Source organism: Periophthalmus magnuspinnatus, chromosome 8 (assembly GCF_009829125.3).
Source record: "Periophthalmus magnuspinnatus isolate fPerMag1 chromosome 8, fPerMag1.2.pri, whole genome shotgun sequence".
Lineage (NCBI taxonomy): Eukaryota > Metazoa > Chordata > Actinopteri > Gobiiformes > Gobiidae > Periophthalmus > Periophthalmus magnuspinnatus.
This window is the reverse complement of record NC_047133.1, coordinates 5,081,542-5,106,127: the sequence shown is the minus strand read 5'-3', so window position 1 is coordinate 5,106,127 and position 24,586 is coordinate 5,081,542. Positions and strand designations below refer to the sequence as shown.

Below are 24,586 nucleotides of genomic sequence, written 5' to 3'. Positions count from 1 at the left end.
ATAGGCCCTGTTTCAAGAAGCAGGTTTAGGCTCAGACTTTATACTCAGACTTTGATAATCCTGAAAAGTGATCAACTCAGAGTTTTCTGTTTCACAAGAGAAGATTAACCTAAAACCTGAGTCAGTCACCATGGTAAAATTGGTTTAGCAGCTTTTAGCAGTTTGATGCAAACACATGCATTAGGTTTAGTTAATTGTTGCCTTAATAATTTATTTAATGTCACATTTAAAAGTACATTTTTATGTTTATGTTACTGCAATCCAAATGCTCAAACATATAGCAGAACTTCAAGTGCAGCATGTGCAGTATGATGGGGTGTAAAATTACTATAAAGTTGTAAAATAGTATTTAATGAGCTACAAAAGGGTAAAAATGTGTTTTAATGCATCACACTAATTATTCATTTACGTATTAACACCCCATTTTAATATCAAACCTCAACCTGTACAGTCACATGACTTCCTGTCCTTCAAAGATGGACACCTCCTCTTGTTTACCGTTGCCATGGTGAATCCTCTTTTCTAGGACCATCTGAACACGACTTTCAACTCAGCTAAATTCAAAGTGAAGAAACTGAGTGGTCCATCTTTACTCCAAACCTTTTTTCTGAAACAGGCAATGCAGAGCTGGCCCTGTCTGAGTATGATATGATAACTGTGAGTCAGGAATCAAACTCTGGGTTAGTTCAATCTGCTCTGTGAAATAGAGGGCTGGAATGGACTGGGTTGAGGTGTGAAACTCTGATGTGCTTTGACAGAAGGCGGCCACTTTAAAGGGTCCACAGTAGGATGGATGATTTTCTCAATTTCACAGAGGCCAGTACAGAGAAAATTCAGTCATTTTTTAAAGGTATATCTCACACCTGGTCTGTGGTCAGGGGCAGATGCCTGGAGTTCCACTGAATGGAGTAGAGAGGCCCAAGCAGTTGTCCAAATGAGACGGCAGCTCTGGAAATGGTTTTTCACAGATGGAACAGTCATTTCTGTTTCCTGTTTAGGGAACAGAGGTGACAAATATCCCAGTGAACACTCAAAAGGACAAACCAGTTGCAGAGGATGAAAGTGAAACATGGGCACATTAATCAAAGGAGGTGATCACTCCAGTTAGTTGGGTCCTCGGAGACAACACAGCGACATGTGGCTTCAAGGTCCTGATTAGCCCTCGCACACTGGCTGTTGGTGCGAGTGGGATCCAGAGGAGAAACTATGGCACCAAGGGCCTCACAAAAACTCCTCCACACTCTAGAAATGAACTGTGTGCTGTGGTCTGAAACAATATCTAAGGAAATAGCATGGATTCAAACATGTTTGCAGATTCATAAACTGATGGAAGCACCAGATTTATTTTTTTATCCTGGCCTGTATGTGACGGTGAAATTAAACCAATCAAAGACCAAAGCCCAATGAGTCTGGTCTGACTTTACACCCTCTGACATAAGATAGGTTTTTATGGTCAGTCCAAACAAACGGATGCTCAGCACCCTCCAAAAGTTGGCACTAGAGGAATTGAGACATCTTAAAGGCCTGTAATTCTCTGTCGCCAATGATGTAGCTACACTCAGCTGGACACAGGCACCGTGAAAAGAATAAGGTGTAGTTTTTGGTCTGAGGGAGTTGGGAGGAAAAACTGCTCCAGAGTCTGAAGCGTCTACTTCAAAAACATGTTGGAGAGACGGGTCTGGATGAACAAGGACAGGTGCTGTGCTGTGGTGAACCTTTGCTGGAGTTCCTGGAGGGCATGTTCAGCATCTGCAGACTAAATAAATTAGACTTTGGGAGAAGTTAGGCGGGTCAATGGAGCAGCAAGACTGAAGTTTTGGATGAACCTTAAATAAAAATGTGCAGTTGTTTGATCTGGCTTCACCTACTTGCAGAAAGGAGGCAGGTAGATGGCAAATGGGCACAGGGAAAGTCCAAAGGGGTCACTAACTGGTAGCAGAAACAACAAACTGGCAAGGAGCAGGTGAAGAGCCATGCTTCTTATACTGCAGCTGATGGGATGATGGAACACAGGTGTGCTGTCTGCTAATGTGGCCTGGTCATGCCCCTGGGTAGAGCCTATGGGTGTGTACCAAGGTAAAACAGAACACAGAAGGGAGGGGGAGATGAAGAGAGGAGGAGGAGAAGACAAAAAACAGGAGCGGATTCTGACACATTTGTCTTTAAAACCAACAATGTATTCAAATTTTCTTAAAACTTATGTTATCTACTGTATCTTGGAAGTTCTAAGTGAGCTAGAATCATCTGACCGGTGAAAATTGTACTTTTTCCTCTTCTTTGTGGCAGAAAAAAACATTCCTTTCAACAATTTCAACCATCTTAAAGCAGTTCAACATTTTAAGCTAACTCAAAAGATTATAATGATTAAACCTACTTAAAAAATAAATGCCCGTCTGTTTCTTTAGCTAAACTTTTATTACATTACATTATTTTCTACAATACAAACGCTCTTCCATCCACTTCTACTGTTAATCTTCTATATTGTGTTTCTATCCATAAGATTTCTCGCTGGCCTGTCCCACACACAGAGGGTCTATTTTTATCCCGCTCGGACGTTTGGAAGTGGAGTTGGGTGACCCCTTGCCTCAGGCCTTACAAGGACCCCCCCGACGGACTGTGTCGCCTGGAAACGGGCTGTGTTTGCATCTAAGCTGTGAAGGTCCACCTGCCCCTTATCATCTTAATTAAACCACAACCAAAGTCTCAGATCAACGCACAACAGGTAAGTTTCAGCACAAAGTAAATGGGTTTGTAAAGAAAGTACTTTTATTTAATGCTGAAAATGACATTCTGTTCTGTAAATAAAGTGTTTTTATTATTATCGTGACATCGGAATTGGTTTTGGAGTCAGTTCGAGGCTGAAATTTTAGTATTTTGACAACACTAGTGAGGAATGAGTACATGGTTAATTGAGATAGGAACAAATCTTAACAAAAGGAACAAACTAATAAGGTGAATTCTTGTATTTTATTTAAAAATGAACCGGTTTTCCTTGACTACAAACACAAAATACATATATAAAAATGCCTGTATCTTGTTTATCGACTGGATTTTCAAGTGTATTATGTTTAATTGTTCTTGATTAACATCTCAAATTTAAACATCCTCCCTGAAGTCGTTAGTCGTTGGCAAACCTCAACGTGTCACCTCGTTTCACCCCCGTCTGTCCCTCACTGTCACGTCGTCCAATTAGGTTAATTATACCACCAAGACGAGGGATAATGGCAGTTGTGGCTGGAAGGAGAGGCAACGGGACGAAGGTTAGGCCATTAGACAGGGACAGCTGCTGGAGACAGAGTGACGAGTTGGAAGAGACGAGAGGACCACAGGACCACGAGGAAGAGCGCCCGCAATGAAATAAACAGGGTGAGGCTCCACAGGAATAAATGGCATTTTACACACTATAATTAGAGCATGATTCACTTGAGGAGCCTTCGTGTAAAAGTGCGTTTTACCCAGTGAAATGCAAAACGAAATGTTCCACAGTAAGGCATTATGCTTATCTACGTCTACACAAAGGCAAGTTACAGGTCGTGTCTGTGGAGTGGCAAGTTCTTTTACAGTAAGAATGTAGTTTTGTTTCAAGGTTTTGTTTTTGTGTTTGACAAGAGACTGAGAGAGACAGAGAGAGATTGAGAACAAGAGAGAGAGAGAGAGGGAAAGAGAGGGACAGAGAGAGAGACTGAGAACAAGAGAGAGAGAGAAAGGGACAGAGAGAGAGAGACTGAGAACAAGAGAGAGAGAGAGGGACAGAGAGAGACACAGAGAGAGACTGAGAACAAGAGAGAGAGAGACAGAGAGAGACTGAGAACAAGAGAGAGAGAGAGGGACAGAGAGAGACACAGAGAGAGACTGAGAACAAGAGAGAGAGACAGAGAGAGACTGAGAACAAGAGAGAGAGAGAGAGAGAGAGGGACAGAGAGGGACACAGAGAGAGAGAGACTGAGAACAAGAGAGAGAGAGAGGGACAGAGAGAGACACAGAGAGAGACTGAGAACGAGAGAGAGAGAGGGACAGAGAGAGACTGAGAACAAGAGAGAGAGAGAGAGGGACAGAGAGAGACACAGAGAGAGACTGAGAACAAGAGAGAGAGAGACAGAGAGAGACTGAGAACAAGAGAGAGAGAGAGAGAGGGACAGAGAGAGACACAGAGAGAGACTGAGAACAAGAGAGAGAGACAGAGAGAGACTGAGAACAAGAGAGAGAGAGGGACAGAGAGGGACACAGAGAGAGAGAGACTGAGAACAAGAGAGAGAGAGAGGGACAGAGAGAGACACAGAGAGAGACTGAGAACGAGAGAGAGAGAGGGACAGAGAGAGACTGAGAACAAGAGAGAGAGAGAGAGGGACAGAGAGAGACACAGAGAGAGACTGAGAACAAGAGAGAGAGAGAGAGAGAGAGAGAGAGAGAGAGGGACAGAGAGGGACACAGAGAGAGAGAGACTGAGAACAAGAGAGAGAGAGAGGGACAGAGAGAGACACAGAGAGAGACTGAGAACGAGAGAGAGAGAGGGACAGAGAGAGACTGAGAACAAGAGAGAGAGAGAGGGGGACAGAGAGAGACACAGAGAGAGACTGAGAACAAGAGAGAGAGAGAGAGAGAGAGAGAGAGGGACAGAGAGAGGGACAGAGAGAGACTGAGAACAAGAGAAAGAGAGACAGAGAGAGACTGAGAACGAGAGAGAGAGGGACAGAGAGAGAGACTGAGAACAAGAGAGAGAGAGACAGAGAGAGACTGAGAACGAGAGAGGGACAGAGAGACACAGAGAGAGACTGAGATCAAGAGAGAGAGAGAGAGAGAGAGAGAGAAAGTGAGAGTCTGAGAGAGACAGACTGAGAGCAAGAAAGTGAGAGATGGAGACAGAGAGGATGAGAGAGACTGAGAGCAAGAGACAGAGAGGGAGGGAGAGAGAGAAAGTGAGAGAGACAGAGACTGAGCAAGAGAGAGAGAGAAAGAGAGAGAAAGTGAGAGTCTGAGAGAGACAGAGACTGAGAGCGAGACAGAGAGAGGACGGGACAGACAGAGACTGAGAGCGAGAGAGAGAAAATGAGAGGGACAGAGAGACAGAGACTGAGCAAGAGAGAGAGAGGATGAGAGAGCGAAAGAAAGTGAGAGAGGCTGCGAGAGACAGAGAGTGAGGGAGAGAGAGAGAGACTGGAAGAGAGAGGCTGAGATAGTGAGAGACAATAAGAGAGAGAACAAGAAAGGAAGAAAAGAGAGAGAGAGGGAGAGAGAGCGGGCGAGACAGAGAAAGCTTGGAGTGAAATGAGAGTTTAATTGCTTGAAAAAATAAGTTTAATGCCGTACTGTGGAACTTTTGAGGCAAAGCAACAACACATCCACGGAGACACGGAGACACGCAGACCCCAGAAAACTCACAAACTCACAACTCACAAAAGCAATAGTGACTTATTTATTAAAATGTAAATTGTGTTTAGCTTACGCAAACTACAAAAAAAAAATAAAAAAAAAAACATTTCCTTACATTTAAAATCAGTTGTCCTTCATTGATTCTAGAAAAGCGTTCAGTCTATGGAAGCAAAGACGTTTCATATTATAGACTAATTTAAAGATAAAAATACTTTTCAAATAAACACATCTATATCTGATCATTCACAGGGGACGTCTGTCATGGCAATGTTACAGTGCACTGGAAAAACGAGTATAACAATATAAAGTTTAATCTAAACTCTAGAGCCTCAGTCAATGTTTTAAAAATATATATATATAATACAAATAGGTTATGTTTAGATATATACATTCCAGTTTCTTAAAGCTGTAGCATAACAACAAACGCAAAAATCATTCTTAAAAGGAAAAGTATCGTGCTGGAATGGAAGATTGTATTTTAACGTAAAAACAAAAGATCAGGTGGGTTTAAAAGGTTTGATTGTCAGATTTCTGTGATGAGGTTGAGCTGTAAAAATCTGCTTTAATTCAAGGTCTCAAAACTGACTAACATCATTTTTCTGCTCTGTCCAGCAAAGATTGTCAGGGCCCTTAAACGTACTCACATTTCACATAGTTCACATGAATATATTGCTTTGTGTTAGTAGCACATTATACATAAAACATCTGAGATATAATAAGATAGTAAAGTGAAAGTGGTAAGACCATATTTTACAAAAAATCAATCAGCTCCTTCTCTTTCGTTACAATGTGTAAAACCAGTCCAATTCTCAGTGTATAATCAATATAATCCCCTATAGGTTACTAAAGAGTTCATTCTTCTTGGTCCAGTCCATGGGCGGGGCTCTCTTGTTTGAGCGTTTCTGGTGAGCGAGCTCCTTGACCTGCTGGAGGCTCAGGTTTAGCGCTGGGATGGCTTCAGTGATCAGACCCTGGACAACACAAACGCGTGGTCAGTGATTTTGGCCCAGGTAGTGCTTTTGAAGAACGACAAGTTAATAGTTTTACCTCAGGCGGGGTGTTTGCTGTAGGAGTCGTGAGAGAGGTATTGGACGAAGCGTTCGATGGGGAAGGACTCACTGACAGTTTGGACTCTTGCTCGGGCTCCTTAATGTCTCTGCCATTCACCTGCAAACACATGGACAAGTATGAAAAGGTTGAGTATATATTCCATGTGAAAGGTAAGTACAAAATAAACAAAGTAAGCAGCTACATCATTTCAAACTCAATGATGATGTGTCAAACTCAAGGCCCGTGGGCCAAATGCGGCCCGTCACGTTGTTTTATGTGACCCGCGACAAAGTAAATTAAAAGGTATGGCTGTCTTAAAATATCAGTTCATCATTAGATAAACAGTTAAACAGCCATTTTTTCATGTCTATGCAAATCCATATGCAATATTTGTAACTTGAATAAGTAATAAATATAGAAATGGTTAATTAACAAGATAAAAACGTAGTGACATTTATCTTACAGTTACATCTGGCCCTTTGAGAGCGACCATTTTGTTGACGTGGCCCTCTGTGACAACGAGTTTGACACCCCTGATCCAAAGTATTACTACATTGTGGTCTGTTTTACTCTGTTGCAATACCATCAGCACCACACGGGGGCAGTGTTGCATCTCTAATTTATCACAATCAGCTTTTTATGGAAAACAAAATCAGAAACTTATATATTATTAAGAAAACTATGGAATTGTGCCTTTTTCTTAGTGTATTTTCTCAATTTTATTCATTTTTCAACATAAAAAAACCTATAGAACAAACATATCACAACAAAATCAAGGGAGAATCAAATTTTCTGTTATTACTGACCCCTATTTTCATTATTTCAGCTCACTCCCAAATCGTTCTTTTTCAATAATGTTGGACTGTACCGTTGGCCTAGCCTTGAACCACTGTTACGCAACAATACAAGGAAGAGCGTCCTTTAACATTGCAGATACAGTCCCTCAGTAACGGGAAGCTGGGGTCACTTTGCATGTTTGGCCGTACGCCTGAGGAAACCATTCAGCCACAGCAGGCCAACACTAAACACTGGTTTCTTTTTGTGGTCGGACCTGGACTTATCTCTCCTTATCAGTACTGTCACCCGAGAGTTAGGCTTTGTAACCCGAGACGTAGCCCCTAACCCACAATTATTTATAAGAGCTCAAAGATGAAACTATGAAAAAAATATGATCTGAAGGTGTTTTTGAATGAAGAGAAAACCAGAAGATCCAGGTAGAACGAACTCCTCAATCGTTTCACTAATCACTCAGTCACTCTGTCTTACAATTCTACTAATTATTCATGAATATCACAAAAAATACTAATCTTACAAGCATGTAATAGTTCATATTTGGGTTGCTTTTATTAATATTGACATCAGGTTGGCACAATAGTGTAAGTAAATGAGAACTGGTCATTAAACTTGACAGCTGTCCAAGTGAAATGATATTTTTCTCTATATTAAGGGCTATATTATTCATTTTTGCCCATTTTGATATGCTCCACATGTAAAAAGTAGTTGACTATCTGTCCATTTCAAAGATCAGCTAGCAAAAAACAACATTTCCAGTCATGAAAAAGTGTGTTCTGTATGTTTTCATCTACGTCATTCTTAAATAATATAGAAAAGTAGTAGTATAAGTGTGACAGTAATAATTTAAATGCTATACCACACAAATAAAATACATAGACGGTAACTGAACATTTCCACTGATCTTACCTTGTCCTCGATCCCTCCATTGACTACAGGCTCCGGCAGTGGACCTGTGGACAAAGCAAATCGACAAACAATTTTACTCTCCAATTCAAATCAAAGTTATCCCACATCTCTAGCAAATCCCACATTTATAACAGCCCTTTTCTCTATTGAACGACACCTACAGTCGGGTCCCATTGTGGTCCGTTCGAGCGCTGCTTCTCTACCTTCCAGCTCACCTTTCACTACACCGACCTTATCAAACAGAAGCTATAGACATATCATGGATCATGGATTATTCACATGCTCTATATCCTCAAGAAGACGTCCTCATGCTCTTTCCTTCAACAGTCAAGGATCAGAGAGCTAAATGACCCGTCTTGTCAAAAGAAAACATGAGAAAGTTGGATTAAGTATGTTTCGATGTCGCTCCCCTTACCTTCCATCCTCCAGACTGTGTTTTGAGCTAATGAAACCTACTGGAGGTGGTAACAGCTGTTTTTCTATGGCCACTCCACGTCCCCAGTAAAGCTCTGGTGGAGGCCTGAGAGACCTCTTGAAACGAGCGCCTTGGAAACCAGACAAAAAGGATCTGGCCCATTGAACAGGCAGCGTGCTCGAGTTAAGAGTCAGAGCAGGTGCAAAGAGTGCAAAGTTCTACTGTGCAAGTTAGAAAATAAACTATCCATTTATTTAATATTTTACTGATAGTATTGTTGGTACACGGAAGATGTTAACCAAACCTTAGCTGTGAACGGTCACATTTTTACCTAGCACCTGTGGACCAGTGGGTCTGACCGCTCAATCAGTGACGTTTATGTCGAGCACGGGATTCGAACCACCAACCTACGGATCAGTCGAAAAAAACTACTACTACTGGTCACTACTTAATTTGTCCTTATTACCAAATTTACTATTTATTATTATTTATTCTAAAACAATTATTTTAACTGTGTATTATTATTATTATTATTATTATTATTATTATTATTATTATTACTTTATTTTAATATGTATTTATTTTTATTTTATTATTATTTATTATTATTATACCTTTATTATTTTTTATTTTATTATTATTACTTTATTTTAATATGTATTTATTTTTATTTTATTATTATTATTATTATTATTATAATACCTTTATTTTTTATTTTTTTAAATTATTATTATGCCTTTATTTTTTATTTTTTTATTTTATTATTTATTATTATTATTATTATTATTATTATTATTATTATTATTATTATTATTATTATTATTATTTATCCAAGAATTACTATTGAGATTCAGAATCGCTTTTACAAGAGAGACCTGGCCAAGGTAGCAATCCAGTTTATGGCTCAACGATTTGGGCAAAATATGTAAATTGCAGTCTTTGTAATTTGCTAATTGGGTCCATTCACTTGGGATTTCAATTCAATGGTCACAATTAATCTTGCAACCCAACAGATAACACAGTCAACAGAACATAAACATCTTAAAGTGATGTTTATGTTATGCTGTAGACAAACTAAAACCTAGCAGGAACATTTGGACGTAGCAGGATTGATGTGCTTCTAGTTATAGATACAGTACATAACATTTTAGGTGCTTTCCATGTCCTCTCAGGAAACAGAACTTAATAGAACAGTACACAGACTCATACAGCCTGTGTGGTGGCTCCCTCTAGTGGACATTACATGTACTCCACCACATGAAAAAAAATATTACTTTATCTACTTCTCAACTGGATAATACAGCTTTTAAATGTATAAAACCCTGACTCAATAAACAAAAGTGAACACTCGAGTCAGAAAATGTTAATCTTGAACACAGCTCCACTCTGATCTGTCTGATCTGCTCTATTTATGTCCATTAGATCAACTTTCCCTGCAGGGCACCAGCGCGGGGGGCAGGAAGTCCGCGCTCGCTGTCTGTTGTCTCTACGCTGTCTGTGTTTCTTGGCAGAGATGTGAAACAACATGGAAAGAGAAAGGCACACAGAAAGAACTCCAACGTCCCCAACTTGTTAAAAACCCAGTAAAACTTTGGTAGTTAATGGATGTTATTCACTTTTTACAGCCGGACATGGGGCTAAAAAGTAACTCGTCTTGTTTGATTGTGGTAGTGAATTGATTAACCAACTGACTGTTTGTAACTGTTCACACGAGTTACACAAGCGTCTGATTTAGAAGTGGAGCAGATACATGCAGCTTTGTTTGGATGAGCTTAAGGAATTCGGAAAAATCTATTTTTTCTGACAAATTTTGGTATTATGCTACTTCATTCACAACCTCAAAAAATCACACGCGTTCTGAAATTTATGTTTTTTCTTGAATCAGTGGTCACAGAATATTTAGTTAGTTAGCTCGTTAATTAGTTAAAGGATATTCTAATAAATAACTGAGCAATTTAGTAAATGCATAACAGTCCTGTCCTATTCTGTGCTTATGTGATAATTCAATTTAATAGTTAAGAAACAGTTACTACTATTTTGCTACTACAAATACTAGTGTTGCTGCTATAAACTTTTTTTTTTTTTTTTTCATATTTTTTATTGCATTTTAACATTTTACAGCCCTCTCACCCCTCTTACGCAGAAGTATATATACATACACACATACAAAAAAATACATAAATACAGTAAAATAAAAATAAAATAATAATAATAATAATAATCGCTAAGTATGATAAGTATAATAAGTGATAATATTAATGGAAAGCAATAATATGGGCACAGAAGTTGACCAGAAAACAAAACACAAGCCACACAGAATATGCAACAAAAATATGACGGTAGTAAAATTATAAAAAGTAAATAATAAATTAGCATCTTTTCTATAGCTCTCTGTTGGTCTCCATCCGCCCCCTCTCCACCGTACAGTCATCATTGATACTGTTTGAGCAAGTCACGCTCCAGATCTAATGTTATTTATGCGTTCTACTATCATTATAAACTTCTGTTATAGTAATTTTCATTATAATTAATTATTATCAGTTTATATTGTCTAGTTTATATTGTTTTATATCTGTTATATCTTTTATTATAGCAATAACTGTTATGATCCTCACAATAATTTCTTTATTATTACTTTGATTTCTGGTCTGGAGTTCGTTGTATTGGTCCATCCTGTGTTTTAATGCTACGTTTGATACTCTAAATGAGAAATATCTTGTAGAAGTTGTTTAAATATTCCAAATGTAGGAGGATTGTTTGTATTCCAATTAAGTAATACATTTTTTTTTTATAAGTATGATATGATACCCAGTTGTTCTATATGATACCCAGTAGTTCTATATCAAATCCAACACCAAAAAGGCTTCGTATAGGAGATATTTTAAGGGACCTTTTTGGCAATTTTAACAGTAAAGTCATGCATTAAACTCCAGAACTCTCTTAATCAACTACATTCCCAAAATATGTGAAAGTAAAAACCTATCTGCTATAAACTTTTGAGTAATTTCTCAACCGTTTGACATTAAAATTCACTTGGTTTGCCTCTTGGTTGGTTATTATACATTGAAATAATCCCTGGGTTGTCCTACCTGTGAGGTGCTCTTCTCTGGGGACCACCCTACACCTCTTGAAGAAGGCGTCTGTTTCTGGGTCCACCACGAGCAGCCTGGTCTCTGTACCTCCAGCTTTTATGATCGACACCACCTGTGAGTGCGTCTTCCCCTCCACTGACACGCCGTTTACCTGAAAAACAACAGGTATTACTACAAAATACACGAATACAGCGACTACCACAGTTTGTACGCTATGGCAGTCGCTATATACATAATTTTGGCCTAAAACGGTTCACGCATTTCTAATATTTTGTGAATAATAATAATGTGTTAGCGAATAATCATGTTCTTAATTGTCAGAGATGAGTATTTTGAAGTAACTGCTTTGTATCTCTGAGGTTTTCTGTTTTCTTGAATCTTGCCTGTCACAAATCCATAACAGGAAATCCACAGACGCACAACGGATGTTTCAGATTTACTATTTTCTACATTCTTAGCACGAAGTTATGAACAGTATGGGAAAAAACGATGAATACTTTATTAAAAACATACTTACTACTACTACTTAAGTTAATCCTTCTTTCAAAACTTTCCAATTAAAGTAAATTGTGGCATTTTCAGCTGTTGTTACCTGCTCACTTCTACTCAACTTCATCTCTAGTAACGATTTTGACAACTACTTTTTACACGTTTTGTATGTCACGCCGTAGTATAACGTTTTTTTTTAGTCTCGATTATGTAACTACTACGATATTGCTTCCATACGCCATTTCCTGGTATAGTATTTTGTACATGTCAGGTGTCTTTGTCCCAGACTGACTGAATGTTCTGGGAGAAAATCACCATGGGAAAGCATGTGAGAAATGTCTCCAAGGGTGTGTGTGTGTGTGTGCGCTTAGGTCATAGGGTGGACCGGCACGTCTAAGCCAGTCCCACAGAGCAGGCCGGACAATAACCGCTGGGGCCAGTAACAGTGGCAACAATGGCTGTGTAAAGGGCCGCTCCTCTGTGGGTGGTGGAGTTGTCTAGGGGCCTAATCGGGGGGACTAGAAACTGCAACCTTCATCCACTTGATCCTTAATACTGAAGTTCTATGAGCACTAATCCGATCCTCTTTAACTTTGACTTGATAACCTGCTAGTAGCACGTGAAATTGACTGTTTTGTTCGCATTATTTGAGTAATTTTCACCAAGTAGTTGTAATAATTTCACTTAAACTGCATTCACTTTACAACATCTACCCTCCAGCTGCATTAAAACTAAAAGCCAAACTGCAGCAGGAGAACACGTTTTACATTCACAATATTCAAATGTTTCAAAGAGGCTAGCGCAAAGTATTTCTAAGTCACAACAAAAAGAGTAATACTAGCGCCCAGTTTGCAATCACACGTTCTCACATTACTGATATCAGCTCCGCAAAGCGACATCTGTTGTTCGCTGACTTCCTGCCTTTTTCACAAAGATTTCAATGCCATCGCTGCATTATTTGAAACATATACCACTCAAAACAATCGCAAGATATGAAACAATAGCCTCCACTTGCAATGTTCTAAATTAAGTAAAAGTGTAGTAGTCTCATCCACTCGCAGTTCGACGTGTGATTTGTACGTAACAGCTTGCAAAATATCTGCGTGAAGTTGTTTTTAAACCAAATTTGTTTTGAAACTGTGCGTATTATGAGCTCAAGGGTAGATTCTTTGAGCCAAGCATCACTTCCTTTTGCACTTCCACTGTTCTTGACACATGTGTTAAAGCTCCTCCCCTTCTGACACCCTTTTTGAAGTACCTGTACTATCCTGTCCTGAGGCTGCAGTCCCGCTCTCTCAGCCGGAGAGTCTTCATCCACCGCTCGGATGAACTGGCCCGGTCTGGCGCGCTCGCTGTGGAGGTTAAACCCGTACCCATTCGGTCCTCTTTGGATGACGCACAGGCGCGGTCGCAACGCTGTACTCTCCTCCTACAAACAAAGAAAACACACGGTTGTTAATCGAATTCATTCTCTGCAATACAGTTTCGACTCCAGAAATACCTCAACCATTGGATCAGGAAGAACTAGCGGGACAAAGATGATGGAAAGCTCCTGCGACTCGTTAACCATGAATATAAAGCCTAGGTTGAACATGCAGGTGGCTGCCGCATGCTGGAGTGTCAAGGCCCTTTAAAAATCAAGGGACTACACTAAGACAAACTCGGACTCCACGTGAGCGTCAGGAAGGAAAGGGGGTCTTGGAGGAACGAGGAAGCGTGTGATTGGAGAGCTAAAGGGAGGAGACGGTGCGGGGTGTGGAAGCCAAGCAGTTCCGGTGTTGGACCCAAGAAAGACAATAGAACCGGGGCGTCGACCTCTGACCGGGCTCCGTGTGGTTCTATCCCGTCTAAGTCTCGACCCCGGGATGGCAGGAAGAGTCAAAGCCATATTGTCATCCAGGAAAAAACTCCCTTCCTCTGTACAGATGAGACAGTGGGCTTTATTTAGCAGAGGGAGAGGTTTAACGTCTTGAGCGCTAAAGATTCCCATTTTGCCGATATGTTCCGTTCACGTAGCCACAATTGGATCTCGTTTTATTAGAAGGAACTGTGCTATTAATGGGAAAGAAACATATAATTCTGAACATATTGTATCAGTATTTTGAATCTTTAAAGACCCTGTACCGCTTTGTGTATTTTTTATTTTTTTTTGTTTTACAGTATACTGTCATTTAAAACAACAAATGCCTACACACCTTTTTGATTGATATAACAAGAACTAAAACTTAAAAAAATAATAATAATAATAATAAAATAATAATAATACAAAAATAAATTAAATAGTCACACAAATCTTGACTGTAAATAAATAAGAAGAGCATCACATAGTAAATAATAAAAAACATAATAATAATAATAATAAAAACTAAATAAAATAAAGTAATTACACAAAAAAAAAAAAAAAAAAGGGATTGGTTGGGTGGAGTTTGGCTTAGACAGTTTCAAAAAAGTCAATAAATGTTTGTCAGTTACTATAAAATTTCCAATTCATGTATTTGACCAAATTCTCAAAGCTCTTGATTTAAAAAAACACGTCCACCGCGTGCTGTCTGCATCTAATTCTCAACCGTTTTACTGTCTGATAATTAGGAAGTGCGCGTGAGCATGCTAGTTGTTAGAAAAACTCTGCTCTGCTCACTGAGAGTTGTGAAAATGCTCATAAACTCATTGCGGTGATTCATTAAGATGCTCAGAATGCATAAGCAAAGGGAAGAATAACCACTGCGAACCTTGTAAAATGAAGTTCTGGTTTTCTATTTTTAAGGCGTTAAAAATCAGGTACTGTACTTTTAAAAACTTTGGATTGGGAAGAAGTAGAAGACGGTGGTTAGCTCCTGGAACATGTTAATCATAAACGTCCAAAAGGCACCTAAGTCGAACACTGATGTGAAGTTACTGTGTCAAAATAGTGTGATATCATTAGAAATTCGTCTTAATTGCGTGGACTACTACTCTTGAAGCAACTTTCAGCCTTTCATGTAGCAGTGACAAATAAGAAAAAAGCCACAAAGTTAATATTATACTGAAATCAATGTGGAGGAACACAGTAGCAGGTCAGGATACTCTTGGTCTCCGTATCTGACCTGATGAATTTTTTACAGTCCTTCACATTCCGCCCTCAGACTGCTAAAACAATGAAACCTGCTATAAATAAGTCACAGTGAATGACTCACACTGGAGGAAGAACTGTCAGGGTGTTTGAAAGCCACGCATTTTTTAAGTCTCATAAATACAGATGAAATACAAACAAAGCTGAAATAATCAAAAGTCGACGTCAACAATGCGCACGCTCTTCATCTTCAGTTTGAATAACGGCATGACGTGAAAAAATAAAAAAGATTCACGCGTTTTATACTCCTATTTGACCTTGCGTTCATATAAAACACAACATTTCTAGATAAAATAAATCAAATCCTTGGCTTCTGTCTATTTTAACCTGGCTTTGGAGATAGATTAGATTAAATTAAATAGATTCTTTATGTTGATTTAATGGACAGCCGTAAAAATGAAGTGATTACAACGCTTGAAACGTCTGTAAATATGTGATGTTTTTGTTTTTTTCTATGTCGTTACATGTATCAAAAGGCACCGAACAAAAAAATATGTAAATCAGAGCCAGATTTATTCACAAAACACAGCATTTCTCATCACGTCTGCCTTTGTTAAGAGCAAAATTAGCTGATAAGTGTCATTTCCAAAGTGTCCCCATGATGCAGATTGTCCGGTGTCAGCAGCATCGCGACTCTGACAGCGCTCCGTCTTGGTGTCTGAAGGAGCGCACGCCGAACATTCATCAGGACGATCAGATCTGCGCCCGTGAAGAGCCCTACACGGAATTTTATCACACTTCCAGCTGATTATTCCACACCGCTCCACTTTGTATCTATATCAAAACGAGTCCGGACACAAAAAAGGCGTTATCCTAGTTAAAAAACGATATCTGGTTACTTTACGGAAGAGAGTATTTAAATTAAAATATATTTGCAAGGCCTAAACCAGAGGTGTCAAACTCATTTTCACCGAGGGCCACATCAGCAAAATGGCTGCCATCAAGGGCCAGATGTAACTGTGCGGCAGGATAAATGTCACTAAATGTAAACAAATATGTAAAATAAATGTAACTACTTTTAAACTTGTTAAATAACTGTTTCTGTATTTATTACTAATTCAAGTTGCAAATATTACATATCTGTGTATGTGAATTTCCTGATAAAGTGACATTTTTCTTCAGCACTGCTTCAAAAACAGCCTTTTTTAGCCTTTTAATCACTGGACAATTTGTTGTTTTTCTTGAAGGCTAACTTTTTCATACTGAGCTCTGTGTTTGGTGTCAAAATGTCGATGTAGATTGTACCGACCTCACCTCATAACACAAAAAACATACAGATTTTCTCCTTAAAGCACAAACTTGTATTCACCTTTAGCGTCTTTCTTGAAACTGCCTTCCACGCCCACACTTTTCCTCTTCCTGAACAATTTGGGATGATTTGCAAATATTTCTCAGTGTCACTTGTTGGGAAAATGCCATTAGTTTATTGTCAATGCAAATATTAAAGCAGTATAGACTTATTTTAAAATGACAGTCAAGCCTTAATTTACCTTCTCGCGGGCCACATAAAATGATGTGGCGGGCCGCATTTGGCCCCCGGGCCTTGAGTTTGACATATGTGGCCTAAACGCTCTATATGTATTGTAAAAAGCCACGGTACTACATACACTATGACTCTTTGCTCCATTTCTTCACGTGATATTTAGTTATGCAATAGGGACAACTTTGGGTGTTGCTTTTTAACAGCGGAAAGCCCCAGGTTGGTGTCACGTCGAGGAACTAAAAACTCACTGTAGCTATGACAACGTGGCACCGGCTTCACAAAAAGAAAAGCACAGGCTGTTATTTATGGTCACTCTGCAGCGTAATTATATTCTTGAAAAATGGAGAGTGGGTTGTCGCTTGTCTAGCTGCACACAATTTATGCATATTGTACATGCCAGAAGGTCAAAACATGTAGAATGATCATAGCGTTCTGACTTTGAGTGTGTCGGTGAGGGTTGTGTGACAGTTAGGAGCTTGTTCAGGACGAGTCGGAGGGCAGTGGCGATACAAGGATGTCCATGTGTCTCGAGAGCGTGTGGAATCTGCTGAACATTCACAAATCACAGCCGTATCACCACACGACGAGGTGTGTCCTCCCACTGTTTGTGATACGGGGCTGTTTTTGCACAAGAACACAACTCAGATCTGACCTGACATTTTGACACGAAAGGTTGTATAGTGTGTAAATGTTTTGTTACGATATGTGGCACGAGAGTCGTTGGAATACAACAACGTGTCTGCGCCGCAACGGAAAGATGACGTATGTTTTTACTTTGAGCTTATAATTTAATGTTTTAACTGTTCAAAAAGTCCAGCTGGAGTCTGGTTTGGTGACTGTGTTCACACTTAAACAGTCAGGAAAATTATCAATAAAACTGAGACTAAAGCTGAAACTAAACCTGGACTAAACCAGGACTGAAACAGGACTAGACCAGGACTGAAACAGGACTGAAACAGGGCTAGAACAGGACTGAAACAGGGCTACAACAGGACTGAAACAGGCCCAGACCAGAAGTGAAACAGGACTGAAACAGGGCTAGAACAGGACTGAAACATGACTGAAACAGGGCTAGAACAGGACTGAAACAGGCGTAGAACAGGACTAAAACAGGACTAGACCAGGACTGAAACAGGACTTGAACAGGACTGAAACAGGACTGAAACAGACCTAGAACAGGACTGAAACAGGACTAGAACGAAACTGAAACAGGACTACAACAGGACTGAAACGGGACTAGACCAGGACTGAAACAGACCTAGAACAGGACTGAAACAGGACTAGACCAGGACTGAAACAGGCTGAAACAGGCCTACAACAGGACTGAAACAGGACTAGACCAGGACTGAAACAGGCCTACAACAGGACTGACACAGGATTAAACCAGGACTGAAACAGGCTTACAACAGGACTGAAACAGGATTAAACCAGGACTGAAACAGGCTTACAACAGGACTGAAACAGGACTAGAACAGAACTGAAGCAGGACTAGAACAGGACCAAACCAAATCAACATTAGGACTCAAACTGAGCCCAAACCAGGACCAAACCAAGAGCTTTGTGTTGATACGAGTTCAGTTTGTGTCTGGCTTGAATTTTGACATACTTAAGTTTTAAAATAAGGCGTTTACTTTCACTTTATCAATTTATCATGGCAGAATGTTGTTGTTTCGTAGTCGACAGAACCATCAAATTAGTTTCATGACATTTTTTTTTTAACGTATCCGATTCACCATAAATCTGCTAATGAAAGGTTTATTTTTAAAGCGGGCAGTGTCCTCTCTTTGTAGCTGGGAGCTTTAAACAGGAACTTTTGACACACCTTCCCTTATAACACTTCCCTTGGAACTGCCCTGAAAGAGAAAGTCATGTGACGCCAGCTACATTAGTTTGTTGTGTTCAGGAAAAGGAAGCTTGGGTTGATTTAAATTAAAAAAATATGAAATTGCAGGGCTTTTCTGTTCACTAAACCATGCTTCCTTCCTGTTTTTGAGACAATACCTGCATAGTAATTACCAAAAGGTACAAAAACTTCTGATTAATTTAATATAGATGATTACTCAATACTGACTCCAATACCACAATGATGATAAAAAACACTCTTACTTTAAACAATAGAGGGCGTATACTCGTCTATGTGTCTTATATTTGTTCTGATACAGCTCAAAATATCAGGAAAGGTTCATTTCTGTCCTGTGAATGGGACTTTTCTGTGTTGATAGCTGCTCAAATGAGTTTCAATGCATTTATCAACCTCAAACAATCTGTTAAACATTAATAATCTGCATAAATCCTCTGCTGTATCCTGCATAGATATAATTATTACACATTTTTGACCAATAATTAAGTCAATGACGTGTGTGACTGCATTGCTTTTGGAAGAAATGCCTCTGGTTTTCTTCAAGATACGATTGAGCGACTGAGGGAGAGATGAGAGACAGAGTGGATTAACGCGCTACTATCTTAAACATCTGAAGTGGAACTGTCAGGATTAAGCAACTGTGTCGATTATACAACTTCAAAATGGAAAAATAAAGTGTGGCAAAACATGAACTGCAACTGAAAGAGGCCGTTGTGCAGCTTCTTACAGTGTCACCAAATAAGCATTTTTGTGAGACTTTGACACTTTCGAAAACTCCCGGTGGCATCGAGGCAAGCACTCTTCTGTTTTGAGTGTTTAAGAGTAAGAACAGTGTGACTTTTCACTACTTGGCTGTGGAAATACTTGTCTTTTACGTTTGTTAAATTACATAAAGTCTTAATAGTTCTCTCGATCTTGATTTCATGATTCAAGTGCTGTGTTTTGTTCTATTACAGCTCTTTAATTGCTCTGTATTTCTCATTTTGCGTTGAAGTGTGGGCTAATGCCTTCGTTAATCATACACGTCATGAAGTGAAATGAACATTAATGAGTCTAGTCACTAATTGAAATGATCACGTTCAACATTTGTGAATTCACCTTTTAAATACTTCATAGCAAAGTACAACGTAATCAACAGGAAAAAGTGGGTCTTTCCCTTTATCTGTATGACGAGAATCTGAAAACTACCATTTATTTGGCCACTAATATTTAATACAGATAAAATTGTTCAAATGCAGATTTATGTTGTAATACAGTGAGTTTCTGGGTTTAGTCACTTATAAAAATGATCAGGTTCAACATTTGTGAATTTACTTTTTGTATATTTCAAGGCTAAATACAGTGTAATCTGTAAGAAAAACTGTCTTTTGTCCTTTGGGAGCACGGCATCGTCACTTTATAGAATCTGAACTGTGAATTGTAACTAGCGGCGTGCACAAATATTGAAATATCGTTGTATCGTATCGTTTAATGTAATGATACAGTATCGATATCGTGGACTACTGTATCAATATATATTTTTTGTATATTTTATCGAATTATTCTGTCACAGCGCTACATTTGTGTGGCTTGTTTAGAGGAAAGAAACTTGTTTAAGCAGAAAATTTGACATTTGATTCACTGTTTTGTTGATTAAAACAGGTGTAGTTCTTATTAGCTTTGCACAGATAGTGATTCAACTAAAACTTTTACTGCATAACAGTTGTGATTTAGTCGATATGTTGTGATCTTTTAGAACCATTAAACTGCACATGTCGTTTATTACATGTAAATACGGAGCTCGTATAAACTGTGGATTAATAACACTGACCAATGTAACAGTCTGATGTGTTTTTGTAGTCAGTAAAATGCAGAAAACAAAATGCACTTTGTTCATCTTCAAAAAATAGAAGCTACATTTAAAAAAATCTATAAAATTAATATTTATTTTTGGTGAAAATGGGGTTGATGATTAAGAGTCACAAAAGCCTTTATTTTTCACTGAATCGTATCGAATCGATTTGAAATACTGTATATTGTTTTGCGTTGTATCGAATCGATGGTGCGCTGTATCGAGACATGTATCGTATCGTGGCCTATGTATCGAGGTGTGTATCGTATCGGCAGAATCTTAATACCCAGCCCTAATTGTAACACTCTAAGGTTTATCTTTTATTCTCGTCTTTTATATTATTTTGAGTCATTACACAGATGTTTTGCAGGAGGCTGGTGTCCCCTGCAGCAGCTCTGGGTGTGACAGTGACAGCACAGATTGATCCATAAAAAAAACAAAAAACCTCCCACGTGTCTCTGTCCGTGTGACGCAGCCAGCTCAGATCTGCACGTCTGTCCCGCTGATGCGACGTGACAGTGAAGCGCCTTGGCTCTGCGCTTTTCCAACAGCGACGTCGAAGGAGCAGTCAATGAGTGTTTATGTGGAGCTGAGGGAGTGATGACAACTGCCAGAGCCTTTATATCCTCAATTATTCGTCTAGGGGTGAGAAAAGGACAACGATGGCTAAAGGCGAACCATTGTTGTTGTTCTTTGAGAGTGATAAAGTTAAAAGGGTTCTATAATATGGTGATGCCACATTTTTCCGGTTAATAACACTGCATTTTCATGAGAAATAATAGGAAAAGTCACAATTTTTTAACCATATTACCACAAAAGTCTGCATATTCATTCATTTTAGCTGTCCCCATCTGTATTAAGTATTATTGCCCCACAGAAAGTCATTTGAAACACAGTAATTGAATTGTCACATGGGCCTTTGAATGAGAAAACAGTCCTTAAAATGTTGCATATAATAATCGGAAGCTGAAACCCAAGAATGACACATGTTCATCTGTTAAATGTGATTCTCTGCTCAGACGACTCACTGCTCTTTTCCATCTTCCATCAAGCTCCGTCAGCGTAAGTGACATTTAACTATAACTTTTAAGTCTATCTATCTATTATTTATGTCCTGTAAGAAAGAGCTGGCAGGACAATGAGTCTGCACAAAGCCACATATGTACCACGCCTTATAAAAGTATACGGTTTATATTCGTGTTGGTGAATTTACAGCTTCAAAATAACATTTCTTAACACACAGTAGCTTAGAAACAATTACTTTTATTACAAAAATCCAAATCTGTGAACCAACAATACAATAAATATCACCACAATTAAACTATTTGATTGCAGAGATACATACACTCACCTAAAGGATTATTACGAACACCTGTTCATTTTCTCCTTAATGCAATTATCTAATCAACCAATCACATGGCAGTTGCTTCAGTGCATTTAGGGGTGTGGTCCTGGTCAAGACAATCTCCTGAACTCCAAACTGAATGTCAGAATGGGAAAGAAAGGTGATTTAAGCAATTTTGAGCGTGGCATGGTTGTTGGTGCCAGACGGGCCGGTCTGAGTATTTCACAATCTGCTCAGTTACTGGGATTTTCACGCACAACCATTTCTAGGGTTTACAAAGAATGGTGTGAAAAGGGAAAAACATCCAGTATGCGGCAGTCCTGTGGGCGAAAATGCCTTGTTGATGCTAGAGGAGAATGGGCCGAGTGATTCAAGCTGATAGAAGAGCAACGTTGACTGAAATAACCACTCGTTACAACCGAGGAACGCAGCAAAACATTTGTGAAGCCACAACACGCACAACCTTGAGGCGGATGGGCTACAACAGCAGAAGACCTCACCAGGTACCACTCATCTCCACTACAAATAGGAAAAAGAGGCTACAATTTGCACGAGCTCACCATGGATGTGCATCCCATCAAATGTCCATCAACTGCAAGGTGCTCCTATCAATATGGGCCAACATTTCTAAAGAATGAATCAGCACCTTGTTGAATCAATGCCACGTAGAATTAAGGCAGTTCTGAAGGCGAAAGGGGGTCAAACACCGTATTAGTATGATGTTGCTAATAATCCTTCAAGTTAGTGTATATGTTCAATATTTAAACACTTAAATACAGTTAAATACACAGGCTCGTGTTGGACAGTCGACTCGACCCTTTTACCACAAGCTCAGGTCACATAAAATGTATTGTTTCACTGACATAACTATCAAACTGTTCAAAGACAGTATTTACAAAAGAGTAATGTTACTACGTTAACTGTACACAGCAACAAACAATGCAGTATATGGTATTGTGTTATTTCTATGACTTACTCACAGTACAGTGCTCAAGTTCAAAATATACTACCTATATTCAACTGTGCTGTCAAAAAAAACAATATTTTATCTTAGTAGCACATATGAGGCTTTGGACCTCTGTAAACATAAAGCAGAATCATTAATCCAACTGTTCATTTCAAATATTTACTGTTTATATAAATGTTTATATAAATCCCAGGTCTGCCTCTTCCACATGTGGTTTAACCTGAAGAGCCTGTGAACAGAGAAAGTACCACCTTATATCGTCTCTCAGTCATCTGTGTGTGCTCCTTATGTCGACTCATATCAAATATAATAATGAGCTAAACATGTATTTTAAAATAGGAATGTGTGTTATCCATGTCGACTTCTGTTTGAACCAGAATATACAAGAAAAATGTCCCTTAAAATCACATAATACAGTCTGAAAGTGCTCAGGTACTCAGCTGAAAGTCAAGTGTTTGGATGAAAGAGAGAGAGAGGAAGAGAGGGAGGGAGAGAGGGGAAGAGAAAGGAGAAAGAGAGGTGAGAGAGGGAGGAGAGAGAGGAGAGAGAGAGAAGAGAGGGAGGGAGTGAGAGGGGAGAGAGAGAGAGGGAGGGAGAGAGAGACAGGAGAGAGAGAAGAGAGAGAGAGAAGAGAGAGGGAGGGAGAGAAGAGAGAGGGAAGGAGAGAGAGAGAGAGGGAGGGAGAAGAGAGAGAGAGAAGAGAGAGGGAGGGAGAGAGAGGAGAGAGAGGAGAGAGAGAGAAGAGAGGGAGGGAGTGAGAGGGGAGAGAGAGAGAGGGAGTGAGAGAGAGACAGAGGAGAGAGAGAAGAGAGAGAGGAGAGAGAGAGAGAAGAGAGAGGGAGGGAGAGAGAGAGAAAGAGAAAAAGGAGAATGAGAGAGGGAGGGAGAGAGAGAAAGAGAGGGAGAGAGAGGATCAGCCACAGCAGGGGACATCCATATCCAGCTTCCAGTAAATATTCAAGCTTTTTTCTATGAGAAAACACATGTGTCTAAATATTTTGTGACCAAATAAGTGTTGGAAAAAGTTGATTATTAGATACAATGTTTTAACATCTTACTTGGAAAGCAACTGCACAAATAAGGTAAAGGATTATACTAACCTTTTTGCTATGGAGAGACAAATTCACATTTGATCAATGAAACCTTGTTTTTCTCCAAAAATCCAATGAATCCAGGGAAGACACAGGTGTCCGATGGTTTAAATCAGTGGACTGGGTCAAACTAGACTCTGAAATCTTCTCTGTCCTGAGACGTGGACACACACATGTGCTCCAACAGAATAAACATTGTACTATACATCATTTAACATTTTAGTTCTGGGTAATGTACACATTAATCTAGAGTTTTTAAAGATGGCTGTAAAAGTGCTGTTGAAACGTAGTGTATTTTTCAGTCTTTTTTTTTTTTTACACTGTGGGTTTGATCATTTGCAGGTTTGCAGAGCGGTTTAGAATTAAATAGTTAAGCTGTGTGTTCCATGGTGCAATAAAGCATGTATTACTTATTATTATTTATTATATCTTGATATTTTTGTGGGGATTATCTTGATATAGATCTTCAGAAAATATTTTAACAAGTATCAGGAATGGGCTCAAATCCCATAAATGTCTTGGTCGGTTGAGGTTGATTTAGTATCGCAGAAACATGAATGGACCATAAAATTGTTCACAAAAGGGAAGAAATATCACTGTACACCTTTGTTTGAAAGATTTTACTATATATTCCGGTCTCTTTCCGAGGTAATAGATTTAACTATAGACAATATACTCGATAATGTAATTATTTGTAATGACTTATAGAGCATGCAAAGGAAAAGATTATGGAGTATTATCATTGAAATCAATCTGTGATAGTGAAAAGCTAAACTATGAAC

At 39.1% G+C, this 24,586-nt stretch overlaps 2 protein-coding genes across 2 annotated transcripts in view; both read right to left on the bottom strand.

Annotated features, from left to right (window-relative positions):
- The window catches only part of atp2a1 (ATPase sarcoplasmic/endoplasmic reticulum Ca2+ transporting 1), a 147,979-nt gene that overhangs the window by 27,127 nt on the left and 96,266 nt on the right, over nt 1–24,586 (bottom strand). The window lies entirely within an intron of this gene.
- The window catches only part of LOC117375492 (Na(+)/H(+) exchange regulatory cofactor NHE-RF1), a 32,962-nt gene continuing 13,766 nt past the window's right edge, over nt 5,391–24,586 (bottom strand). The window contains exons 2-6 of the mRNA XM_033971806.2: nt 13,376–13,546; nt 11,626–11,779; nt 8,122–8,165; nt 6,418–6,537; nt 5,391–6,341 (exon numbers count right to left, since the gene is read on the bottom strand). Coding sequence (XP_033827697.1) covers nt 6,204–6,341; nt 6,418–6,537; nt 8,122–8,165; nt 11,626–11,779; nt 13,376–13,546 — 627 coding nt within the window. The 3' untranslated portion in view covers nt 5,391–6,203. The remainder of the gene's footprint in view (nt 6,342–6,417; nt 6,538–8,121; nt 8,166–11,625; nt 11,780–13,375; nt 13,547–24,586) is intronic.